Source organism: Coenobita brevimanus, chromosome 40, assembly GCF_032717465.1.
Source record: "Coenobita brevimanus isolate Jiangsu-jjx chromosome 40, ASM3271746v2, whole genome shotgun sequence".
NCBI classification, from domain to species: domain Eukaryota; kingdom Metazoa; phylum Arthropoda; class Malacostraca; order Decapoda; family Coenobitidae; genus Coenobita; species Coenobita brevimanus.
This window is the reverse complement of record NC_136993.1, coordinates 37,251,870-37,274,043: the sequence shown is the minus strand read 5'-3', so window position 1 is coordinate 37,274,043 and position 22,174 is coordinate 37,251,870. Positions and strand designations below refer to the sequence as shown.

Sequence of the window (22,174 nt, the reverse complement as noted above, 5' to 3'; positions counted from 1 at the left end):
CGATTACTTTGTTGAATTTATTCCTTTGACATTACAAGGGATGGAATTGTTGTCCTAATAATGGGAAGGATCTAGGTAGAAAAATTAACACTTTTGACTGTCTGACATAATACCACCTAAATTCAGTATTAAGCCAATAATAATAATAATAATAATAATAATAATAATAATAATAATGATGATGATAATAATATACTATAGCGCATATACTCTAATTTAGTGATTCACAACCTTTTTCAAGTTGCTCCTCCCTTAGCCTTGGTTCACATATTAAAGTGCCCCCAGCGGCCTTGATCAAAATATACACCCCCCCTCCCCCGAGCCGTATCCTGCTATTACCTGACTGAAAAAGCTTATTCCAGATATATAATTTTTTTTTGCCGCAGGTTCACGTGAACATTAACACCGTTGTATACAGGCTGCACTAGTCATTCTGCAATACACTATCCTCCATTTTCGAGTGATAAGGGGAAGTTTAGGTATGTGCATAATTTAACTGGGGTTTAGTCTGTCATGCAATACCAGACTTATTAGTAGCTTTAATTTTCTTGCGAAACATCCAGATTAGAGATAAAAAAAAAAACAAGAAGGCGGCCAGGCGATAGACATGAAGGAAAGAACCAAGTACTACACAGGTGCAAAGGAAATGTCCTTTGAAGGATGACACAGGAAGAATATGTACAGCGAATATAAATCAGTAGTCTATTTTGACACACACACACACACACACACACACACACACACACACACACACACACACACACACACACACACACACACACACACTCACTCTTGTTCATCACTCCATTTATTCTCTGACTCTTCACGCCATGTTTGGAAACTGCGCACCCCGCCCTTAGGCGGTGTGCCTGCCCCTGAAGTTGAGAACCACTGCTCTAATCTGACAAAGATCCCGAACCATTTTTAGTTCGGTTGCTGGCCAAGTACAGTCATATTCATGGGTTAATTAGCCTAGTGATCAATGAGATTCATCTGTACCTTACAATGAAGGCTCATCAATTTCATACAACCTCGACTTAGGATAAAGTAGTGGGAGCAGCCCAGTTCCGTCTGGTGAAAACAAACCGACTGTTATGAAGAGGATATCATGAAAGTATAACCCATCTAACCTCCATGTTTTATTTAACACTTTATGATGTCACTCAGTGAGGAAACAGTAAGAAGGGTAATAGCTAATACCTTAATACACTAGCTAGATGCACAGGCCTGAGACTAGGCTGCCATAGTAAAGACGGGGGGTGCATGGCAGAAGGGGGTCTCGCGTCACCTGTACAGATGCCCCAAGAAGTGATGGCAGAGTTTCAGATTGCTTCGGTCACTCCGCTGACATACGTTGTATGAAAACCTAGTGGATGTAAGGTAACAAGAGTAGAATTACTCTGGGATCTGTGGTGAGGCTCTTGTTTCAAACAGTTTGCTGTATTAAGTATCTAGCCTTAACAGTGAGATCCACTACCCAGATTCTGGCCGTGCCATAACAGAGAGATCCACTATCCAGCTTCTGGAGGTTCCTTAACAGAGAGATCCACTACCCAGATTCTGGAGGTGCCTTAACCAGCTGCATGCCAGTGCCGTTTTAAAAGAGTCTGAAATAATTCCGCGGACAGAGCCAGGGCTGTTTTAAAACGGTTTAAAATAAAAAACTTCATTGGGACTGCATTTTTAAAGATTCACAGGTAAAAATTGGCAGGCATGTAAGGTAACTGTTCCTCTACCGTCCCCCAAGCTGTCAAGGCCATTCACGCCCTCCCTCTCCCCCTCACTCTCGCTCTGTCTCACTCTGCCTGTGTGCCACACCCAGTGCTGTACATAATGAAGGCATTTTGTAAATATTTTCATGTAAGTGTAAGTTGTAAATGTTTTCTTGTAAGTGTAAGGACTATATAGTGAAGTCAAGTTGTACATACCTTCTTGTAAGTGCCAGGACTGTACATAATAAAGTCAGGTTGTACCTATCTTCAAGTAATTGTAAGAAAATGCATTCACAGTGAGAAAGACACGCAAATTGAGATAGATGCTGACATAATAAGTAATCAGAAAAGTGTACTGAACATTGCTATACCTTCCCAGCATAAATACCTGAGTATACCTTACATAGAAAACGGCTTTCTCTCACGTACGTGGTGAGCGAGAGAAAGCAGCTATACCTGTACACAAATGTGCAGGACTCAATAAAACTCATATCCGAGCCTCAGTGAGCATTTTAATGGCGAAATTCGTTGTTTCCACATAAAATCTATCATTTTGGCCAAAAAAAAAAGGGCGAAAAATGGCCGGCACTGGGGTGACCCATAGGGCTACAAAATAGCCTGCATGAGGCGGGTTAGCAGAGTGCCCCACTACCCAGCATCTGGAGATGCCTTAATAGAGTGCCCCACTACCCAGCATATGGAGGTGCCTTAACAGAGTGCCCAACTACCCAGCATCTGGAGGTGCCTTAACAGAGTGCCCTACTACCCAGCATCTGGAGCTGCCTTAACAGAGTGCCCCACTACCTAGCATCTGGAGCTGCCTTAACCCCGCAACGTCCTGAGCGATTTTGCACCACTGACTCCCCCCACTCTCGACCAATTTTGGACAAATTTTTTTTGGGCTCAAACCTCCGCTTTTGGTGAGAAACATTGAAAATTCATAGACAAATCGCTCACCTGAGGTTTAAAATACTCGACATAGGTAGCAGTACTCCTTACCCTACTGGGTTTTCAATCAGGCTGGCTCCAAAGAAAACAAGTTCTATGTGAGGGTAACTATTCCAGAACACTCATAAACGGTATTTCTTTATATATTTGGTACGAATTTATATGTAGTATGAGAGTATATTGGTTTTCAAACAGTATTATAGGCAATATAAGCATTGTTTCACTCACAAACATCAACATACCTGACCTTTTTTGGCGACATTACCTGATCATCATTTCTGACTGTTTCTTCATCTAATGCTACATAAACTTTGTCCTTCACACTGTCATCGATTGGGGAATCACTCTGGCCAAGAATGTCTTCATTGGCCAGGTCACTGGTACCAGGTGAATTGCTGAGACAATGGCATGTGGGGAGGCGGGAGGTCATGCAGAGTAAGGCATTGTCCCTGCCTGGCATCTTGTAGAGGAAGGTGTCCTGTGCATACGTAGCAAAAATCACATGCGAAAATTGAAAATTGTGCAAATTATGAACCTTGCAATTGTGCAACGTACTGGTATGTCGATGGGTCTAGCTGTGACAAAACGTTGCGACGTACTCATACGTTGATGGGACACCTCGGGTTAACAGAGAGATCCACTACCTGGCATCTGGAGGTGCCTTAACAGAGTGCCCCACTACCCAGCATCTGGAGGTGCCTTAACAGAGTTGCTGCTAGATGGCGCCACCACAGGAGTCAGCTGACAACAAATTTGGATTCTCCATGTCTAAAAACCTAATATGGGAAGACTTTTTTGTCTCAACAAACTTAAATTATGCACATTTACTAAAGTTGTCGTGATGTGGTGCCATATCAGATGTCAACTGATGCTAGATTTGGATTCTCCAGGATTACTTTATATGGTACCACTTTCATGTCTCCAAAGGCCTACTTTTAACAAATGCACTAGAAGCAGAATAAGAACACTGGCCACTCATTGGCCTGCTGGCTATCACTGCAGGTAACAATTCTGTGCCATCGTTACATCATATAAAATTAAATAAATTTAGTTTTTCCACTAAGAATTATGTAAAATGAATAACAAGAAGCAGTGATGTATTTGAAGTTAACACAGATACATTTCCTGACTTGAATCAATGTGTATTGCTTCATGCGCGGTGCACAGTATAACCTCATGTTCTTATGTAATTGCCTCCCAGGATTTCAAATACAGATGCCCTAGTTTTGAAGACCAGTTAATGCATATTCTTGTGGCTGCAATGCACAGCTTTGTTTTCAAATGCAGTGGTGATGAAATAGCAACACTAAGGATGCCACAACAATGAAATTATTCCTAGTAGGAATACCAGACCCGAGGTAGGGGCTAGACCTTTCTGCCTTTTTTCCTTGTCTTCCCTTCGTATATAATAATTATAATTAGCTACTTTATTTTCAACTATTGCAAAACCATTTTCAGTTGTATGGAGGAATGAGACATTCTACCATTTCTCTTAAACTCCGCAATAAAAAGGACCAAAATATGAATGTATAAACTCTTCCCATACTAAAGCACATAATTTTTCTCTATCTTTTAATTTGTAATATATATATATATATATATATATATATATATATATATATATATATATATATTTATATATATATATATATATATATATATATATATTTATATATATATATATATATATATATATATATATATATATATATATATATATATATATATATTAATGAACAGCTGAAAACTGAAAAATGCTGATTTGGAAGTTTTGAACTCAGTGATTTGTTTATGAACCTCTGCATATTATTAGTTTTTCCAGTGCATTGGGGATACTAGGTTATGACTCATTCGCATTCTCCAAGGAGCTCCCACTCTCGGCAGTTATTCGAGGTTCATTCTATATATTTCACTCATTGATGGTCGTCTGGCGTATATTCAGTCTTCCATAGATTCTTCTTAATGGGAAATTGGCCAAATGCAGTATAATAACGCCATGTCTTTGATTAATGTTGTCTCCTGTTCTGCTTGTTGATCGAACCATGTAAAACAGCCTACTAACTTACTGTTATGTTCCAGTCCCCACACTCCCACAGGCTTCAACAACAGTAGTACAGTACAGGAAAGACGTTGCCCAGTGAGTAGTTCTTCCTATGGTCAGCCTTAAGGTGTAGGCTACAGCACACAAGATCAGCTGAGGCAAAAATAAGCACGGTCTCCTTAAAGTTCACTGTCTTTATTCTCCAAGTAAATCCACTTAATGCCTTCCAACTTCACTGTTCACTATTCTCACAGGCACTGGAGCTATACACACTTTACTAACTGCTGTTACACTTAATGCTTAACCCGCCCCATCCCGACCACTTTTCCACCACTGACTCCCCCCAATCCCGATCATTTTTGGGAAAAAAATTTTTTGGCTCAAACCTCCGCTTTTGGTGAGAAACATCGAAAATTCATAGAGAAATCACTCACCTGAGGTTTAAAATACTCGATCCAGGTAGGAGTACCTCCTTACCTGACTGGGTTTTCTAATAGGCTGGCACCAAAGAAAACGAGTTCTATGGGAGGGTAACTATTTCACACCACTCATGAACAGTATTTATTTATTTACTTTGTACGAATTTATATGTAGTAGGAGAGTATATTGGTTTTCAAACAGTAATATAGGCCTTATAAGCATTGTTTCACTCACTAACTCATCACCATACCTGACCTTTTTTTGCCACATTACCTGATGATCATTTCTGACTGCTTCTTCCTCTAATGTTTGTCCTCCACATTGTCGTCAATTGGGGAATCACACTGGCCCTGAATTTCATACCGTGGCCATGACATGGCTTTACTGGCCAGGTCACTGATAACAGGTGAATTGCTGAGACAATGGCATGCAGGGGGGAGGAGGAGGTCATGCCGGGTAAGGCATTGTCCCTGCCTGGCATCTTGTAGAGGAAGGTGTCCCGTGTATACGTACCAAAAATCACTCGCGAAAATTGAAAATTGTGCAAATTAGGGACCTTGCAATCGATTCACGTTTATGTACGTCAACGGGATTGGCAGTGACAAAACGTGTGGACATTAATTCACGTCAACGGGACACCGCAGGTTAACAACACTTTACTGTTATTACACTTAATGCTTGATACATCAAGGTTTTCTCAAGTACCCATGATAAGCTACAATAACCCGTCACTATTTGACACTGTTTTCACAAGTACCGAAAATATACAATCTTCATTGACAGTATTTACACTTAATGTTTGCAATGCAACTCTTCACAAACTTCACAAGCAGCACTGCACTGACACTACACTCAAACCAAAACCGACTACACTTCACTCACACTGAACTGAAACCTGACTAAAATTGTAATAATTCTACCCCATTTTACATAAGCTTGCATTATTTGAGAAACGTCTACATTATACGAGTATACTTTCAACGGGCAACAGTTGCCAACTCAGACCCATCAAAACATACAGAGTTGTCTCACATTACACAACACTCTAAATCATTTACCAAACGAACTTAACCTACATAATTTAACAAGCAATCACTTAAATAAACATTATAAAGAAAAAGAGCATAAATGTAAATGTACAACTTACGAAATAACTACGCTCTCAAACAGTAAGCAAACTGGCAACTCTGATGACTCGTACAGGAACTTATGGTAAAAGAAACGTCTTGAAGGTACTAGACTACATGACTGGCAAATCTCCCTTCATAACACTACCCCCTCCCTAGTTCTTTGTCGTCCCGACAAAACTAAACACTATATACAGACACAAACCTTAATCTTAATGGAACATCTAACTATACACAAAATAATCCTTCAATTTATCAGGTCTTCTCCTGTGCCACTTCCGGCGATGTCCTTGCTCCTCCAGACAGTCCACTCCTCCTGGAAGGTCTTGGTCCTCTTCTTGATTCGTTTCTTCTCTTGGAGATTTGTCACCATCCTCCTGCACTTCAGCTCCTTGGTCCTCCTCAACAACCTCAGCTGAGGGTGAGCACAGTTCCTCGGAGACGTCCCAGCTGAACTGTTCTGGCCTATGGTACTGCCACAGATGGTTCACATGTACCACCTTTGGGCGAGACTTCCTGCCTCCCCGAATCTGATAAGTTACGTCTGATAGGCGGTCCAACACAATGTAAGGCCCATCCCATGGGCACAGCAGCTTTAGTGACTGTCCCTTCTTACACTCAGGATTGTATAACCAGACTTGGTCACCATCCTTGAAGTTCACTTCACTTGCCATGGCATCATATTTGCACTTCATCACTTCTGAAAACTTGAGGGCTCCTCACACTTGTTGATGTACCTCAGCCAGCTTTTCCTGAAGGTGCTTTGCATAGCTGGTGATGTCTGTAGGCAGCTCTTCACCAGGTGGTCTTCCCTTTAACAAGTCGATGGGTAAATGTAACTCGTGGACCAACATCAGTTTTGCAGGAGTGAGGTCAGCAAACTCATGGAATGCAGACTGATATGCCATGTGGGTAATTTTTGGTCCCAATCCGTTTGACCATCTACGCAGCACTTGGCCAGTTCTTGTCCCAAGGTCCAATTGAATTTCTCCACCATCCCATCTGACTGTGGTCTTCGTGGGGTTGTCCTGGTCTTCTGGATCCCCAGTAACCTGCAGCACTCATGGAACACAGCAGATTGGAAATTTCTACCCTGGCCTGAATGTAGCTCTCGTGGCATCCCACATTGACAGAAAAACTGATCAAGCAACACCTGACCAACAGTCACAGCCTCTTGATCAAGGATGGCATAGGCTTCTGGCCACTTTGTGAAGTAGTCCATGGCGACACCTATATACTGGTTTCCTCTCTCAGTGAGTGGCAAAGGTCCAGCAATGTCCACTATGACTCTTTCCATCAGTGCACCCACTTGGTACAGCTGGAGAGGGGCGCAACCACGTTTCTTGGGTGGGTCCCTTCTTGGCACAGCACACATCACAGGCCCGACACCATTCTTCAACATCCTGATGCATGCAAATCTGGCAGAACCTCTGTCGCAGCCGGCTTAAAGTTTTCTTCACTCACAGGTGCCCACTAGTGATCTGGTTATGGGACTCATCCAAAATCTCGGACCTCATCTTCTTCAGAACTACCAATTCCCAATACTAGTTGAGGCCATTGGCTGTCACCCACTGATGCTCCAGTAGTCTGTTGTTCAAGCGAAGAAGGTTCCACTGACTCCAGTAGCTCTTGGTTGCAGGGCTTAACTTGGAAACTTCTTCCCAAGATGGTTGCACTGTACTCTACTGCAGCCACTCTAGCACTGGCTGTAAATCTGCATCCTCCATCTGTATCCACTTCAGGTCTTCATCTGATGTTGGCCCTGTCATTGCAGTACGGCTGCATTTCTTACTGTGATCTTCCTTTTTACTACACTGCACGTACTCTGGATCACAAGGCCGACGACTCAGGCTGTCAGCATTGCCATGTACCCACCCAGGATGGTGTTGCACCTCATAATTGTGCTGGTCTAGCTTCCCGAGCCAGTGTGCCAGTTGTCCTTCCGGCTTCTTCAGCGTTTTCAGCCACTTGAGTGCCGCATGGTCCTTCCTGATGATGAAGTTTGACCCGTACAGGTAGGGATGGAAGAAATCAAGGCTCTTCATCACTGCCAAGAGCTCCTTACAGGTCACACAGTAGTTCCGCTCCGGTGGACTGAGCTTCTTGCTGTAATACGCAACCACATACTCCTTGTCATCCTTCTTCTGTGACAGGACTCCACCAATACCATGGTCAATTGCATCCAAGATAAATGGCTGATTCTGGTCTGGGTACGGCAATACTGGAGAGCTTGCCTATGCATGCTTGAGTTTGTCGAAGGCTTTCTGAGTCTCTGTTGTCCATTAATCTTCTGCCTTTTTCACAACAGCTTGTGAAGAGGTGCAGCTATCGTTGCAAAGTCTTTGACAAAATGCCGATAGCAGGTGCACAAGCCCAGAAAACTCTGTAGCTCTCTCACACAAGCTGGAACTGGCCAGTTTTCCACACCTCCCACCTTCTCTGGCTCAGTATGAACGGCACTTTCACCTACAATGTGTCCCAGGTATTTTACTTCCTTTTGAAACAAGTAGCATTTCTTGGGGTTCAGCTTGAGGTGCACTGTGCGGATCTTGTTCAACACCGACAACATCTCCAGTTCCTGGTCGAAAGTCCATGCAAACACAATTGCATAGTCCAGATAGATCAAAGCCGTCTGCCAATGCAGGCCTTCAAGTATGCAGTCCATGAAGTGTTCAAAAGTAGCTGGGGTAGGCCAAATGGCATCACTTTAAACTGCCATAAACCCTGCCTATATGAAAAGATTGTCTTCTCTTTGTCCTCTGCAACCTTGACCTGGTGGTATCCTGCCTTCATGTCTAGGGTGGAGAACTGAGCACCTGACAGAGCATCCTGGGTGTCATCAATTCTTGGCAAGGGGTATGCATCCTTCACTGTCACTTCATTTAGGGCTCGGTAGTCTATACAACATCTTGCTGAGCCATCCTTTTCTCTCACCAGAACAACTGCTGATCCCCAAGGACTACTGGCCTTTTCTATTACTCCTTGGCTATGGAGATTCTCCAACACCTTTTCCATTTCTTGCTGTTGGGCTGGCGCCATCCTCCGTGCTGGCTGTTTAATTGGGCGGTGATCCCTGGTGTCTAGTATGCTCCACCAGATCAGTGCATCCCAGGTGTAGGTCTCCCATGGAAAAGACATCAGCATATTCCGTCAGCAGCTGCCTCAACTTTAGCACTTGTGAACCATCCAGGCAGTGACAACTCCTTGAGAAGAGGTCTTGTAGGTGGTCTGGCACATACCAGTGTTCCTTGACTATGCTCCTTTTACAGGCTTTCCTCCGATGCTACTCAGGGTCCACAGCCTGGCACAGTCTCACAATTTCTCCTTCGTTGATCTTCTTTGGCTCACGGGAGAAATTGGCCACCACAACCAGTACTTCATCTGCAGCTGTTTCCACCAGTGTTCCCCCCCACCATCACCCCGGCCTTCGTCTTGCACCATGCATCAGGCTCCACTACCCCTATAGAGCTGTCAAAAGAGCCACTCACCTTACACTGGAGTGACAGTTCTGATTTTGGGGGTATCACTGTAGTACAAAGTGCCCTCACCTTGCCACCAGAACTGGTACATTTTACTGCTGTGACGGGAACCGAAGTTCCCTGAACCTTCAACTTCATGGAGCAGAAGTTCAGCTCACATCCCACGGACATAAAGTAGTCCAGACCCAGAAGGCAAGGATCCTCCATGTCAGCCACGTAGACTGGTAGAGTAGCCTCTTGCCCTACCACTTCAATCCGGACATGCAGGGGTCCCCTTAGTTCTACACAGTGCCCAGTTACCCCACACAGTTGTTCTGATGACTCAGACAGATACCGATGATGTAACACATCAGGCCTCACAAAAGTCTGCTCTGAGGCCGAATCAATCACCAGGGAACACTTCTTTCCATCTATCCTTCCGTCTATTCGCACACTATCGATTGCCGTCCTCTTGCATTTTCTCAGTGGTGGGGCTACTTGGGAAGAGCTGGCTGGTGGTTGCCCCTTCACACAAGCCTCCACTAGTTTCCCGCTTCTTTCTGGTGTTCTGCAACCTACTTCTTATCATCCTTTTTCTTCTTCAGACACTCGGAACTGAAGTGTCCCACCTCACTACATGTCCAACATGCTTTTGTTACAGCTGAAGATTTCCTTACACTGCTTTGTTCTTGTTCCTTCTTCCATTTGTGACAATCTTCCTTCTTATGCCCTGACTTCCCGCAGAACCAGCAGCCTCCTCCGATCTTCTCCTGTTCCCTCTTCCACTTGTAGCAGTCCTCTTGTCTGTGTCCTGGCTTTTCACAGTACCAGCAACTTCCCTCAAATTTTCCTTTTCATATACCTGCCCCTTTCTTGCCTTGAACCCTGCAGTACAACCTGCCTGAAAGATGAATGTACTGGACCTGACATAGGACTCAAATTCGGAGGTCTGGCTGGTGCTTCTTGCATGTTTTTTGGTTGTCCCTGCTTCACTTGCACTTTCAACTCCGCACTGTCAAGAGCATTGATGAACTGGTCCCTCAGTAGAATAGCCAACAGGTTAGGTGCTGCTCCAGGGTATGCCGTGTATGCCATACTCTCCTGGTCATGAGCAAGCTGCTGTAGGGATTCTCCTCGAGACCGTACACGGCTCCAAAATCTTGTTGTATATACCTCAGTCTGGTACATGGTTCCATATCTGCCCTCCAGCACTTCTACAAGGGACTGATAACTATTCCTCTCCATCACTGACACCTGGCCCAGAATTTCCACTGCGGCACCCTTAAGGCTAGTAGCAAGTTGCACTGCCCTCTGCTTATCATCCCAGCCATTCTGGTCCGCGAGTAACTCAAACTGTGCATGGTAAGCTTCCCAAGATACTCTACCATCAAATTCCTGAGGTTTCTTTTTAACTGGACCCCCATTATAGTCATGCACTTCACTGGTTTGGGGCCTAAAAAATGGGGCATCATAATTAAGGCCAGGACTTAAATCTCCTATATTCTGATTATGAAACCCTGTAATGCTACCTTTAGATGCTTGGGATCAGTCAAGATTCACCATACGCTGTCCATTCCTTTCATATGCTCCCTGTACACTAACCTGAGGCTCAGCAGTGCAATATTTCTCTACAGCCTCAGTTTTCTCACTGATTATCTTCACATGGTCAACTGCATGCTTCAACTGGTTATCTACATGCTGTCTGCACTCCATCACTATTTCCTCACTAATTTGACTTCAACTGGTTGTCTACATACTGTCTGCACTCCGCCACTATTCTCTCACTAATCGTCAGCTGGTTGTCCACGTGCTGTCTGCACTCTGTCACTATTCCCTCGCTAACCTTCAGCTGGTTTTCCACATGCTGTTTGCACTCTGTCACTATTTCCTCACTAACTGCCTTCAACTGTTCATCTACATGCTGTTTACACTCAATCACATTTCTTATCTCATACTTCTCTGCCGTAGCTCAGCGCATACCTCCTCCTTCAATTGTTCCTGTTCTTCCTTCATTTCCCCCATGAAAGCATCTAGCTGTCCTTGCATTCTCAGCTGTAATTCCCTCTGTTGCTCCTGTAGTGCCTCCTGAAGCTGTTCATATCGTTCTTTCTGTTCTTCATTCTGTGCATGTAGTTGTTCTTTAATTTCTTTCTTCTGTGCCTGTAATTGTTCTTCAAGCCTTTTCTGTCCTTCACTTTGTGCTTGTAATTCTTCTTGGAGTTTTTCACTCTGTGCTTTTAATTGTTCTTTGTGTTCTTCATGTTGTCCCTGTATTAGCTTCACGATTGTTGCCAGGGAAATATCCTCCTCCTGCCCAGCTCAAGACTTTGTCTTTACACCTGGTTCCATGTCGAAGGTTAGACTCACTGCAAGCCCTGAAATAATAATCCCACACTTCTGACACCAGTGTTATGTCCCAGTCCCCACACTGCCACAGGCTCCAACAGCAGTAGTACAGTACAGGAATGACGTTGCCCAGTGAATTATTCTTCCTATGGTCAGCCTTAAGGTGTACAGCACACATGATCAGCTGAGGTGAAAATAAACACTAGTTCCTTAAAGTTCACTGTCTTTATTCTCCAAGTAAGTCCACGTAATGCCTTCCAACGTCACTGTTCACTATTCTCACAAGCACTGGAGCTATACGAACTTTACTAACTGCTGTTGCGCTTAATGCTTAACAACACTTTACAGTTATTACACTTAATGCTTGACACTTCAGTGTTTTCTCAAGTACCAATGATATGCTACAATAACCCATCACTATTTGACACTTTTCACAAGTACCGAAAATATACAATCTTTACTGACAGTAACTACACTTAATGTTTGCAAAGCAGCTCTTCACAAACTTCACAAGCAGCACTGCACTGACACTACACGCAAACCAAAACCGCCTGCACTTCACTCACACTGAACTGAAACGCGACTAAACTTGTAATAATCTCTACCCCATCTTATATAAGCTTGCATTATTCGAGAAACGTCTACATTTTACGAGTATACTTTCGACAGGCAACAGTTGCCAACTCAGACACATCAAAACATGCAGAGTTGTCTCTCATTACATAACACTCTAAATCATTTACCATATGAAATTAAACTATATAATATAACGAGCAATCACTTAAATAAAACATTAAAAAGGAAAAGAGCATAAAAACAAATGTACAACTTACGAAATAACTACGCTCTCAAACAGCAGGCAAACTGGTAACTCTGATGACTCGTACAGGAACTTACGGTACGAGAAACGTCTCGAAGAACTAGACTACCTAACTGGCAAATCTCCCTTCATAACATTATGTTGCTTTCCCGCTTTCCGTCGTCGTCTATGGAGACAACAGATATGGAAGTTAATGACTTTAAGTTGTTCCATGGAATTTTAGTGGAAATTATTTCATAAACAATAATGAATTATTTTATTTGTTTGTTGAAGGTCACTTCTTTTCAGTTTTAACCTACAAGAAAAATAAATTGCATTACCATACTAAGCTTGATCTCGCAAATTATTCCTTATTGTCCCTGGGCGATAGTCCTGAAATTTCATTTACTTCCATTTAGGATTTCCTATTATCTTAACTAACGAATTCTATCTATCTATCTACCTATCTCTCTATAGTCTGATGCCCTAATCCCGCCTCCAAGTCGCTCTGTCACCCACCACTTGACTGCCCTCCTCCCAACTCACTCCACTCTCCCTCACATACTTCTCAACTCCAGTCCTCCACCTCAACCTCGGTCTACCCCTCCGTCCCCCCCTCCACTTCACCTACATACACCTTCTTAGTCAGTCTTTCATTCTCCATTCTCTCCACATGTCCAAACCACCTCAGTGTATTTCTCCTAATTTTCTCAATCACATCCACATCCACTCCACAACGTTCTTTCACTTCTTTCGTCAACCTGTCCCTCCATGTCACTCCACATGCTTCGTTCACGTAACTCATTTCCACTGCTCTCAGTCTTGACTTGTTCCCCTCTAGCAAGGTCCATGCCTCGCTTCCATACGTCAAAGTAGGGATCACAGTACTATCATGCAATGACTTCTTAACTTCCATACTCACCTCCATACACCTACGAATTGCTTCATATGATTTTGAAATATGCCATTTACTTGTATTTTTCTGTAAGAATTTTACATAACAGGATTCACCTTTTAAAGATATGAGGAAAAGTATGTGCATTATCGCTGACTGAAATCTTGTGGCTACTCTGCCATCACTTCTTTGGGAGACTGTACAAGATTGCCTTAACCCGTCACGTCCCGAGGTTTTCCACACCTCCGACGTCCCCCAGTCCAGAGCCTTTTTGGAAAAAAATTTTTTTGGCTAAAACTTCCGCTTTGGTTGAGAAACGAAGGAAAATCACCAAGAAAGGGCTTACCGTGGTCTATAAGTTGTCGGAACAGGTGAGGTCCCCCACGCCAGGTATCGTATTCTATCATTGACGTGTCAGGCACTCACGTTTTCTATGGTAGGGAATACTGGGAGAAACAACACACAACACCACTATATTTATTGAATTTGAACTAATAAACAATAACAGTAGCAATATAATGGATTTCAGACACATATATATGAAAAATAAGCATTATACCATCGCGCGAGCATAGCGAGTTAGGGCCGACTCATAACATGCTATATGCTAAGTTTCTTGTATCAGGCAACATATCATTTTTTCTACTTGTATACTTCTGTTTCAATGACATTTTACCAATTTCTACTGTTTGTAAATGTTTTCAGATGTTTTCATTCATTATGATGACATGCAGCATAAGTTTAGTGCACATCGGCTTACTAAGCGCACTCGCTATGACTCGTATTTCAACATACCCAATTGTTTTATCACTTTCCTATTATTTTTCCCTTTACATAGAACCTTTCCTCCACCACTGTAAATGTTTTCAATTATTTACATTCATTATGAGGGCATTTAGCGATATGCTAGCGCATATTCACTTACTAAGCACAATCTCAAACACTCGTGTTTCATCTTCTACTTTATTTATTCACTCCAATTATACTTTCCCACTTACATTACACACGTTTACACCCCTATACTGCACTGTACATACTTACTGGCATTATTTATTCTAGTGAGCGTCAGAATGTCGCATGAAAATACCCTCGCAATGAATGTTTCGACCAACATAATACTCAAACACTTACATGCTAATTCTTCACATATATTACACACTTTCCCACTTGTTGACTTCTATTTTCATTATTACAGGCCTTATTCATTCAACTGAGCGTCAGGATATTGCATCTCTATACACACGCTAGGAATATTTTGACTTAGAATATATTTCGGCACTTACAATAATTTGAACTTATATTATACCCGTTAGCATTTCCAATAATAATAATTACATATTTACGGGCCTTATTTATTCCACTGAGTGACAGAATATCGCATCATAAAACCCTTGATATGTATATTTTCACTTACAGCATATTAATACACTTACATACAATTTTTGCACTTATGTTATATCCTTATGCATTTTATACTAATATTTGCAGATCAACATGACTGATAATTTCACTGAGCGTCTGTTTGTCGCATTTACTTCATAGTTTCAGCGTCCTATCGCATTCACACCATATCAGAATTGCATCAAGGTGTGATATTCGCTGAAACATGGATGAATACAGAGACCCACGTCACACTCGACACACTCATAGCGGGTGTCCTTCCTCTGTATGGTGAGTCTCACCCGGGAATTGCTACACACGTGACACCTGCGTTGGGGCCTAAGTCTGTTTGGCTGGGGAGGGATAGGAGTGGGGAAATGGCGGCCAGATATTCTCAGGGGAGTTTGGGCAATAGGGGCAGTGCGGGTGCAATGTTGGGGCCTTTCAACAGCATAACGTGCAAACATCTCTCTTGTCAGCTCCCTCACAAACCCTTCAAAGGTTTCCTGAACTCCTGTTGTCATGGCGTGAAGGTGGTGGCAATTCAGAGCAGTGATGTCTAGCAAGTGAAAGAACAGTTTCTTATACCACTTCATCGTGGTCCTGGCACACTCTACCGTCGATATCATGGAGTCTGACTGGTCCACCAGGCGCATGTTTGTGTTATAGTCCATGACACACTCAGGTTTCCAAATGTGACGCCTGTTCTCGCTCCGGTAATCAACGGAATCAGTACAGTGCATCAAGGGGCGGTGAACGGTTGACAAGAGGCTTACTTCTCTATTATGGTTCCACACAGTTGCAAGGATGTTGTTGGCTTTGAAGAAGACAACCCCATTCCTGGCAAGTTTCTGCCCTACCTTGGCCATGTGACGCTGGTTCACTTTCACGGTTCAACATACTCCCGTTTCATGCACGTGAAGATAACGAGCGAGAAGAGGGCTAGTGTACCAGTTGTCCAGGTAGAGGACGTGACCACAATGAAGGTAGTCTTCTATCATTGTCTTTACCACTGCTCCCGACAGTCCAATACTCTGATCTTCTATTATGTCTGTCTGTGCACCGGTGTACAAGACTATGTCTTGCACGTATCCAGTCCTACTGTCACACATAACAAAGATCTTGAACTCAAAATGGTGCCTTTTGCTGGGTATATACTGCCTAAATGAAATATTACCTCTCCACAACACGAGACTCTCGTCTATGACGAGGTCTCTATAGGGATAAAATGACGAACGAAAGGTTTGCCTCAGGTGATCAAAGACCAACCTAATTCGCCTCATCTTAACTGTGTCGTTCGCATTTGCAGGATCATGAGCATCATAGAAATGGAGGCGACTTAGAAATTGTTGAAACCGATTACGGCTCATGACTTGCCCAAATATTGGGGTAAACATAACAGGGTCCCTTGTCCAGTAAGCCGGAATTCTGTTCTTTCGTATAATACCCATCAAAAGGACCAGGGCAAAAAATTGGAACATTTCTGAAAGGGAGACAGGGTAATCATATGTGATAGAATGCCTACTCCTTGTTCCCAATCTTTCACTCTCAAGGCACTGGGTGCTTGCAAAATGGTTGGTTTGGTAAACAATCGTCTCCACGAATGCCTCACTAAAAAACAGGTGGAAAAAATCCAACCTGGTGGAATTACGGTGAATTCCGGGAGCATTGCAGCCAGAGCGCCCCTGCTCAGTGAAGGGGTGAATGAGGGGAGAAAAATCACTCCCATCCTCCCAATTCCATCCCACAAATCCCTCATCCCCATCATCCCCATCACCGCCTTCGTCAGGGTGGGGAGGAGATCCTGGTGGGGGAGGTTGGGGAAAAGGAGTGCAGAGGGCTTCCCCACTGTCACTCCTCTTCCCTCTGCCTTTACCCTTTCCCTTTCCCTTACCCTTACGGCCTTGAGGAACATTAGGGGGCTGTGGGGATGAAGTAGGGGAATATTGGGGAGCATAAGATGTGTTGGGGAGTGGTTCCTCCCCACGTTCCCCCTCCATGACAACACCACGTGATTTTTCACGCACCCTAGCTCGACCATGTGTTAGGGGATACTGGGGAGCATAAGACGTGCTTGGGAGTGGTTCCTCCCCACCTTCCCCCTCCATCACAACCCCACGTGATACGGAACGGACCCGCACTCGCCCATGTGATACACCCCGCCGCCTCACACTACCTAGGGAGAGCAATGACTCACTCACGTCACTCTCACTTTCCATACTCCTCCCTGCACTTTCCCTTTCACTCCCCACTCCCTCCATGGCACTTCCTAACTCCCCAAACAAAATACTAGGCCCATACCTGCTCGTCCGACGTGGTGTGCACTCTGGGCCACGATGAGTTATTACCTCACGTCCATACCACGTGGCAGCACGTCCCATGACTCCGTCCTCGTCCTTGTCCTCGTCCTCGAAATCTGGTTCCACATCACGTTGGGGCTGGGCATAGGATGTTGCACGTGGTTTCTTGGCCGGCTGCCCCTCTCTAGCAGCACGGTAATTCACGTACTGCCGCTTCCTGGGGGACGGGACTTCTTCATCACTGCTGGTGGTTTCCTCCTCCTCTGGCTGCACATAATCTTTATCAACAACCTCGTCGTCCATTGGGGAATCACTGTCGCCTGTAAAGGCATCCAGGGCAGCTTGAATTTCGACCTCTGAGAGACCTCTCGTAGCCATGTCTGAGCAGGACCGTTGCTACCAGATGAGCGGACGAGACGCAGGTTAGCGCGGGGTCGCCTAGTAGGGGTAGGGGAAGGTCATGCGAGGATACGTACCGCAAATCAAGCGCGAAATTTGAAAATTGTCGAAATTATGCACTTTGCAATTGCACGACGTACCGGTACGTCGCCGGGACTGGCAAATGCAAATCGTTGCAACGTACCCATACATCGACGGAATGGGGCGGGTTAATGATGGTTGTGACTTCTTAGGGCAACTGTACAAAACTGCCTTATTGATGGTTAGGACGACCACCATCCGCTTACACGATGTACTGCTGCTCCAGGTGACTACAATGAGCGGTAAGCCAAATGGTTTTTTGCAACTCAGAAAATCATATAGTACAGGACAGCCCATCTTATATTATGTGGGCAAAGCTGAACACCTTTAACAAAAAGGAAATGTAGTGCATAAGCAAATCAAGTAGGGAAGATGATGAAATCAAAGGAGAGAGAGAGAGAATTGTAATGAATGGATTTAACAGTAACACAGGAGCAAAATACATTATATAGATAGGTAGACAGATAGATTAATGAATGATGTAATGCATAGGCTTATCAGGGAGATAGGAGGCCAAGATTATAGTAGGGTAATTAATGGATACACAGCACTTTACCTTGATGTAAAAGTACACGCACACAACTGGACATCTTCTTCAGTAAAGGTGTGGGATGCATAGGGTAAGCAGGCAAACAAGAAGGCATCACTATCAATACAGCCAACACGCCCAGGAAAGCCACCACAAAAGCCATCCACACGAGGGGTGCCAGGGGTATCAGGAAGCTCCAGGGGTCTACCTCAGGCTTGCCACGACCCATTATCACTCTGGTGCTCATTATGTTGGCAGGAAAGGTGAACTCCACCACTTTGGCTCTGGCGGCCGTCATGTCGAAGAGACCTAAGCCAATATCAACCTCCTGAAATGAGTTAAACAATTAATTTTTACCTCGTCCAGGAGGAAGTCCGGCAATGTATTGTTTTTGTTTGAGTTTGTTTTTCTTTGTTTCTTTGACTGGTAGCAACATTACGGAAAAACGGCCAACATAAATTACTTGAAACTTTCAGGATATGTGGGCCCTGGTCCTGAGTGGAAGTGGTTAAATTTTGGAGGTAATCAAGTGACTCTGAAAGGTCAAAATGAAGGTCATGGGTACTCAGATAGATATAACTTGAAACCGGTTGAAGTTATTAGGTCTCAGGTAGTGGGGTGTTCATAGGGAACCTCAGTTTCAGAAGGAAGAGGACAACGAGCGTTGACGTGAGCAGCATCTTTATTCAGACCTTTTGACATTTAAAATGTCATCATCAGTGATCTAAAAATAGGAAACAAAAACTAGCCAAAACACTAAAAACACAATATTGTGCAGGTGACCCCCAGAAAATAATTTTTAATTACTCAGACGTTTCCCTATCAAAAAGAGAACAGTTCCTTTTATCTTTTGGCTTAGATTTTTGCCTCCCAGTGTTTAAGCCTTCTTTTTATAGATATTTCTTATCATTTGAAATTCTTGTCAACAGACTTAAAGGTATTAAAATTGCTAATGGCTATCGATTTGATTCGGTGGTCAAAAGTATACACCACATAGCCTCAGAAACTTTTTACAGTTTAAAGCCCACAACAGTGTTCTTTCCCATAATAAATATGTCAGATTTTAAATTAATGAAGAACCTTGGAAACAAAAAAGATATGGTAATATGTCGTCCTGATAAAGGAAAGGGAGTCGTCCTTATGAACAGGTCCGATTATGTCCTTATAATGAGAGAAATATTAAATGACTTCACAAAATTTATTAAACGGTATTCTGAAGTTCTCGCTGTCTCCATGAAATTAGAAGATAAAGTTACTAGATTCATCAGTAAGTTAGTTTCCCTTGGTGTCATTTCTGCTGAAGATTCAAAATCCCTGAAACCTGTGGGGTCGACTCCTGCCATGTTATATTGTCTACCTAAGGTGCATAAACCATCAGTTCCCCTCCGTCCTATCATGGCTGCTTACGATACTGCTTCATTTAAATTGTCAAAGTTTCTTGTCCCACTTTTAAATGCCCTGACCACCAATGAGTTCACAGTGAAGAACTCGTACGAGTTTGCAGATTCCCTGTCCAAGATTTATATACTTGACACTTATTTTATGTGCGGTTTTGATGTTACCTCCCTCTTTACTAATATACCCATTGATGAAACCATAAACATAATTCTGAAAGTGCTCTATAAAGACAATAAACTTTTCAGGGGAATGACAAGACATGTATTCAAAGAACTTTTGGCCCTTTGTGTTCAGAATGGCCTGTTTATTTTCAATAACGAGCTCTATAAACAGATTAATGGTGTTGCTATGGGATCACCCCTTGGACCTACTTTTACCAACATCTGTTTATGTTATTATGAAAAATTATGACTAAGAGATTGTCCAAGTAACATTAAACCATGGATGTACCGAAGGTATGTCGATGATACATTTGTCATATTTAGAGATTAAAGCCATGCTCAGGATTTTTTGCACTACATTAACACTCGTCATAACATACAGTTCACGATTGAAACAGAGTGCAACGGTGTCTCCCATTTCTAGATACCCTAGTTAGGAGAGAGAATGGTAAATTCATGTGTTCTGTGTTCCGTAAGCCTACTTTCTCAGGTTTGGGTAGCAGTTTTTTCAGTTATTATTGCAAAATGTTTAATATCAATGCTGTTAAGACCTTGTTACGTAGAGCATTTTTTCTTTCATCTACACATTCTCTATTCCATGATGAGATTTGCTTCCTAAGAAAATATTTCGTAAATAATGGCTATAGTGATAACTTGTTCTATCGTCTTGTAAGGAATTTTCTTAATAACCACTATGCCTAAACAACAAATCTCTACTGCTAGTAAGGAGGTAATTTATCTCAGTTTACCCTACTTGGGTGATATTTCGGTTCAAATGAAAAACCATTTGATTCACAGCCTTGTTAAATTTTATCCTCAAATTGACTTTAAGATTATACTCAGTAATTCATTCAAAATTGGCTCATTTTTTTCATGTTAAAGACCCTGTTCCGACTGACCTCCGTTCGTCTGTTGTTTGTTTCACTTGCCCAGGTTGCCAGGCCGGATATATTGTTTTTTTTTTTTTTTTTTGGTTTAATGGCCATCATCCACTATTTTGGGTATTAGGCCAAACAATATAATATACACAAGAAAATTTTAAAACAAAGTCCAAAATCATTGAAACACTCTTAGACACAAAGTCGAGTGAGGCAGGAAGAAGGGCACAGGATGTAAACATGGCAGGAAGAAGGGCACATGACGTAGGTTAAACCGAGCTGGTGGCCGAGGCGGAGTCGGACGTAGAGATAGACTGCACCCCCGATATATTGGTAGCACAATCCGTGCTTTCAAGGTTAGGACAGACGAACTTATGGGTCAGTTGAGCAGGACAGGCCGACGACTCAGGTCCCCTTCTCACTCAGTAGTAAGAGACCATTGTGAATCTTGTGATATCTTAATTAAAAAGGAGTATTTTAAAATATTAGCTTCTTCATAAAAAAAAAAAAAATAGATTGCTAGAATCAATATATATATATATATATATATATATATATATATAAAGTCCCATAATCCATCTCTAAATAATATTACGTCTGCAGTACCTCTTTATATTAAGTAACTGTTCTAGTATTCCTTCCCCCTATTTTATTTTCGTCGTATGTAAACCGTATGTCTCTGTGTTTTTTCACTTTCACAATATTGAGTTTTTAGTGTTTTGACTAGACTTTTTGTTTCCTATTTTTAGATCAGCGGTTGAAGATATATTTACTATTATCAATATACAGGAACTCCCACATGGGCTTTCATTTGGCACCAAGCCCTTTGACCTTGAGTGACCTTGAATGGTCAAACTCAAGGTCACGGATATTACAACTCGAAACTGGTTGAAGATAGATATTTTTATATTATCAACATACAGAAAGTCTCATATGGGGCTTTAAATGGTACCGTAACATTTCACCTTAGGTGACCTTGAAAGCCCTACTCAAGGTCACGGATATTCAGGGGGCTATAATTCTAAACTCGTTATAATTCATATGGACAGATAAGTTCCATTTCATTTGTGCCATTACCTTACACTTTAATTTTTTACGGAAACTAAACAGCAGTAACGATTCAGTATTTAACAGTAATAAAATAACTGCTGTTGGACGAGGTTTGTAGTGCCTGGCTCCACTTGTTTTAGTTCATATTTTTTTATACTTCAGACTCTGGGCATAGATGCAGTAGCCTGCTCCCTGAGGCCTAGCACCCCTACTACATATCATACATCTCCAAATATCAGAATTTTGGCGCTA

General features: G+C 42.7%; 1 protein-coding gene across 1 annotated transcript in view; it reads right to left on the bottom strand.

The window, feature by feature from the left end:
* Positions 1-22,174, bottom strand: part of LOC145397041 (uncharacterized) — a 95,187-nt gene that overhangs the window by 38,248 nt on the left and 34,765 nt on the right. Inside the window, exons 9-11 of the mRNA XM_080270257.1 lie at positions 18,563-18,763; positions 8,647-8,880; positions 6,619-6,721 (exon numbers count right to left, since the gene is read on the bottom strand). Coding sequence (XP_080126383.1) covers positions 6,619-6,721; positions 8,647-8,880; positions 18,563-18,763 — 538 coding nt within the window. The remainder of the gene's footprint in view (positions 1-6,618; positions 6,722-8,646; positions 8,881-18,562; positions 18,764-22,174) is intronic.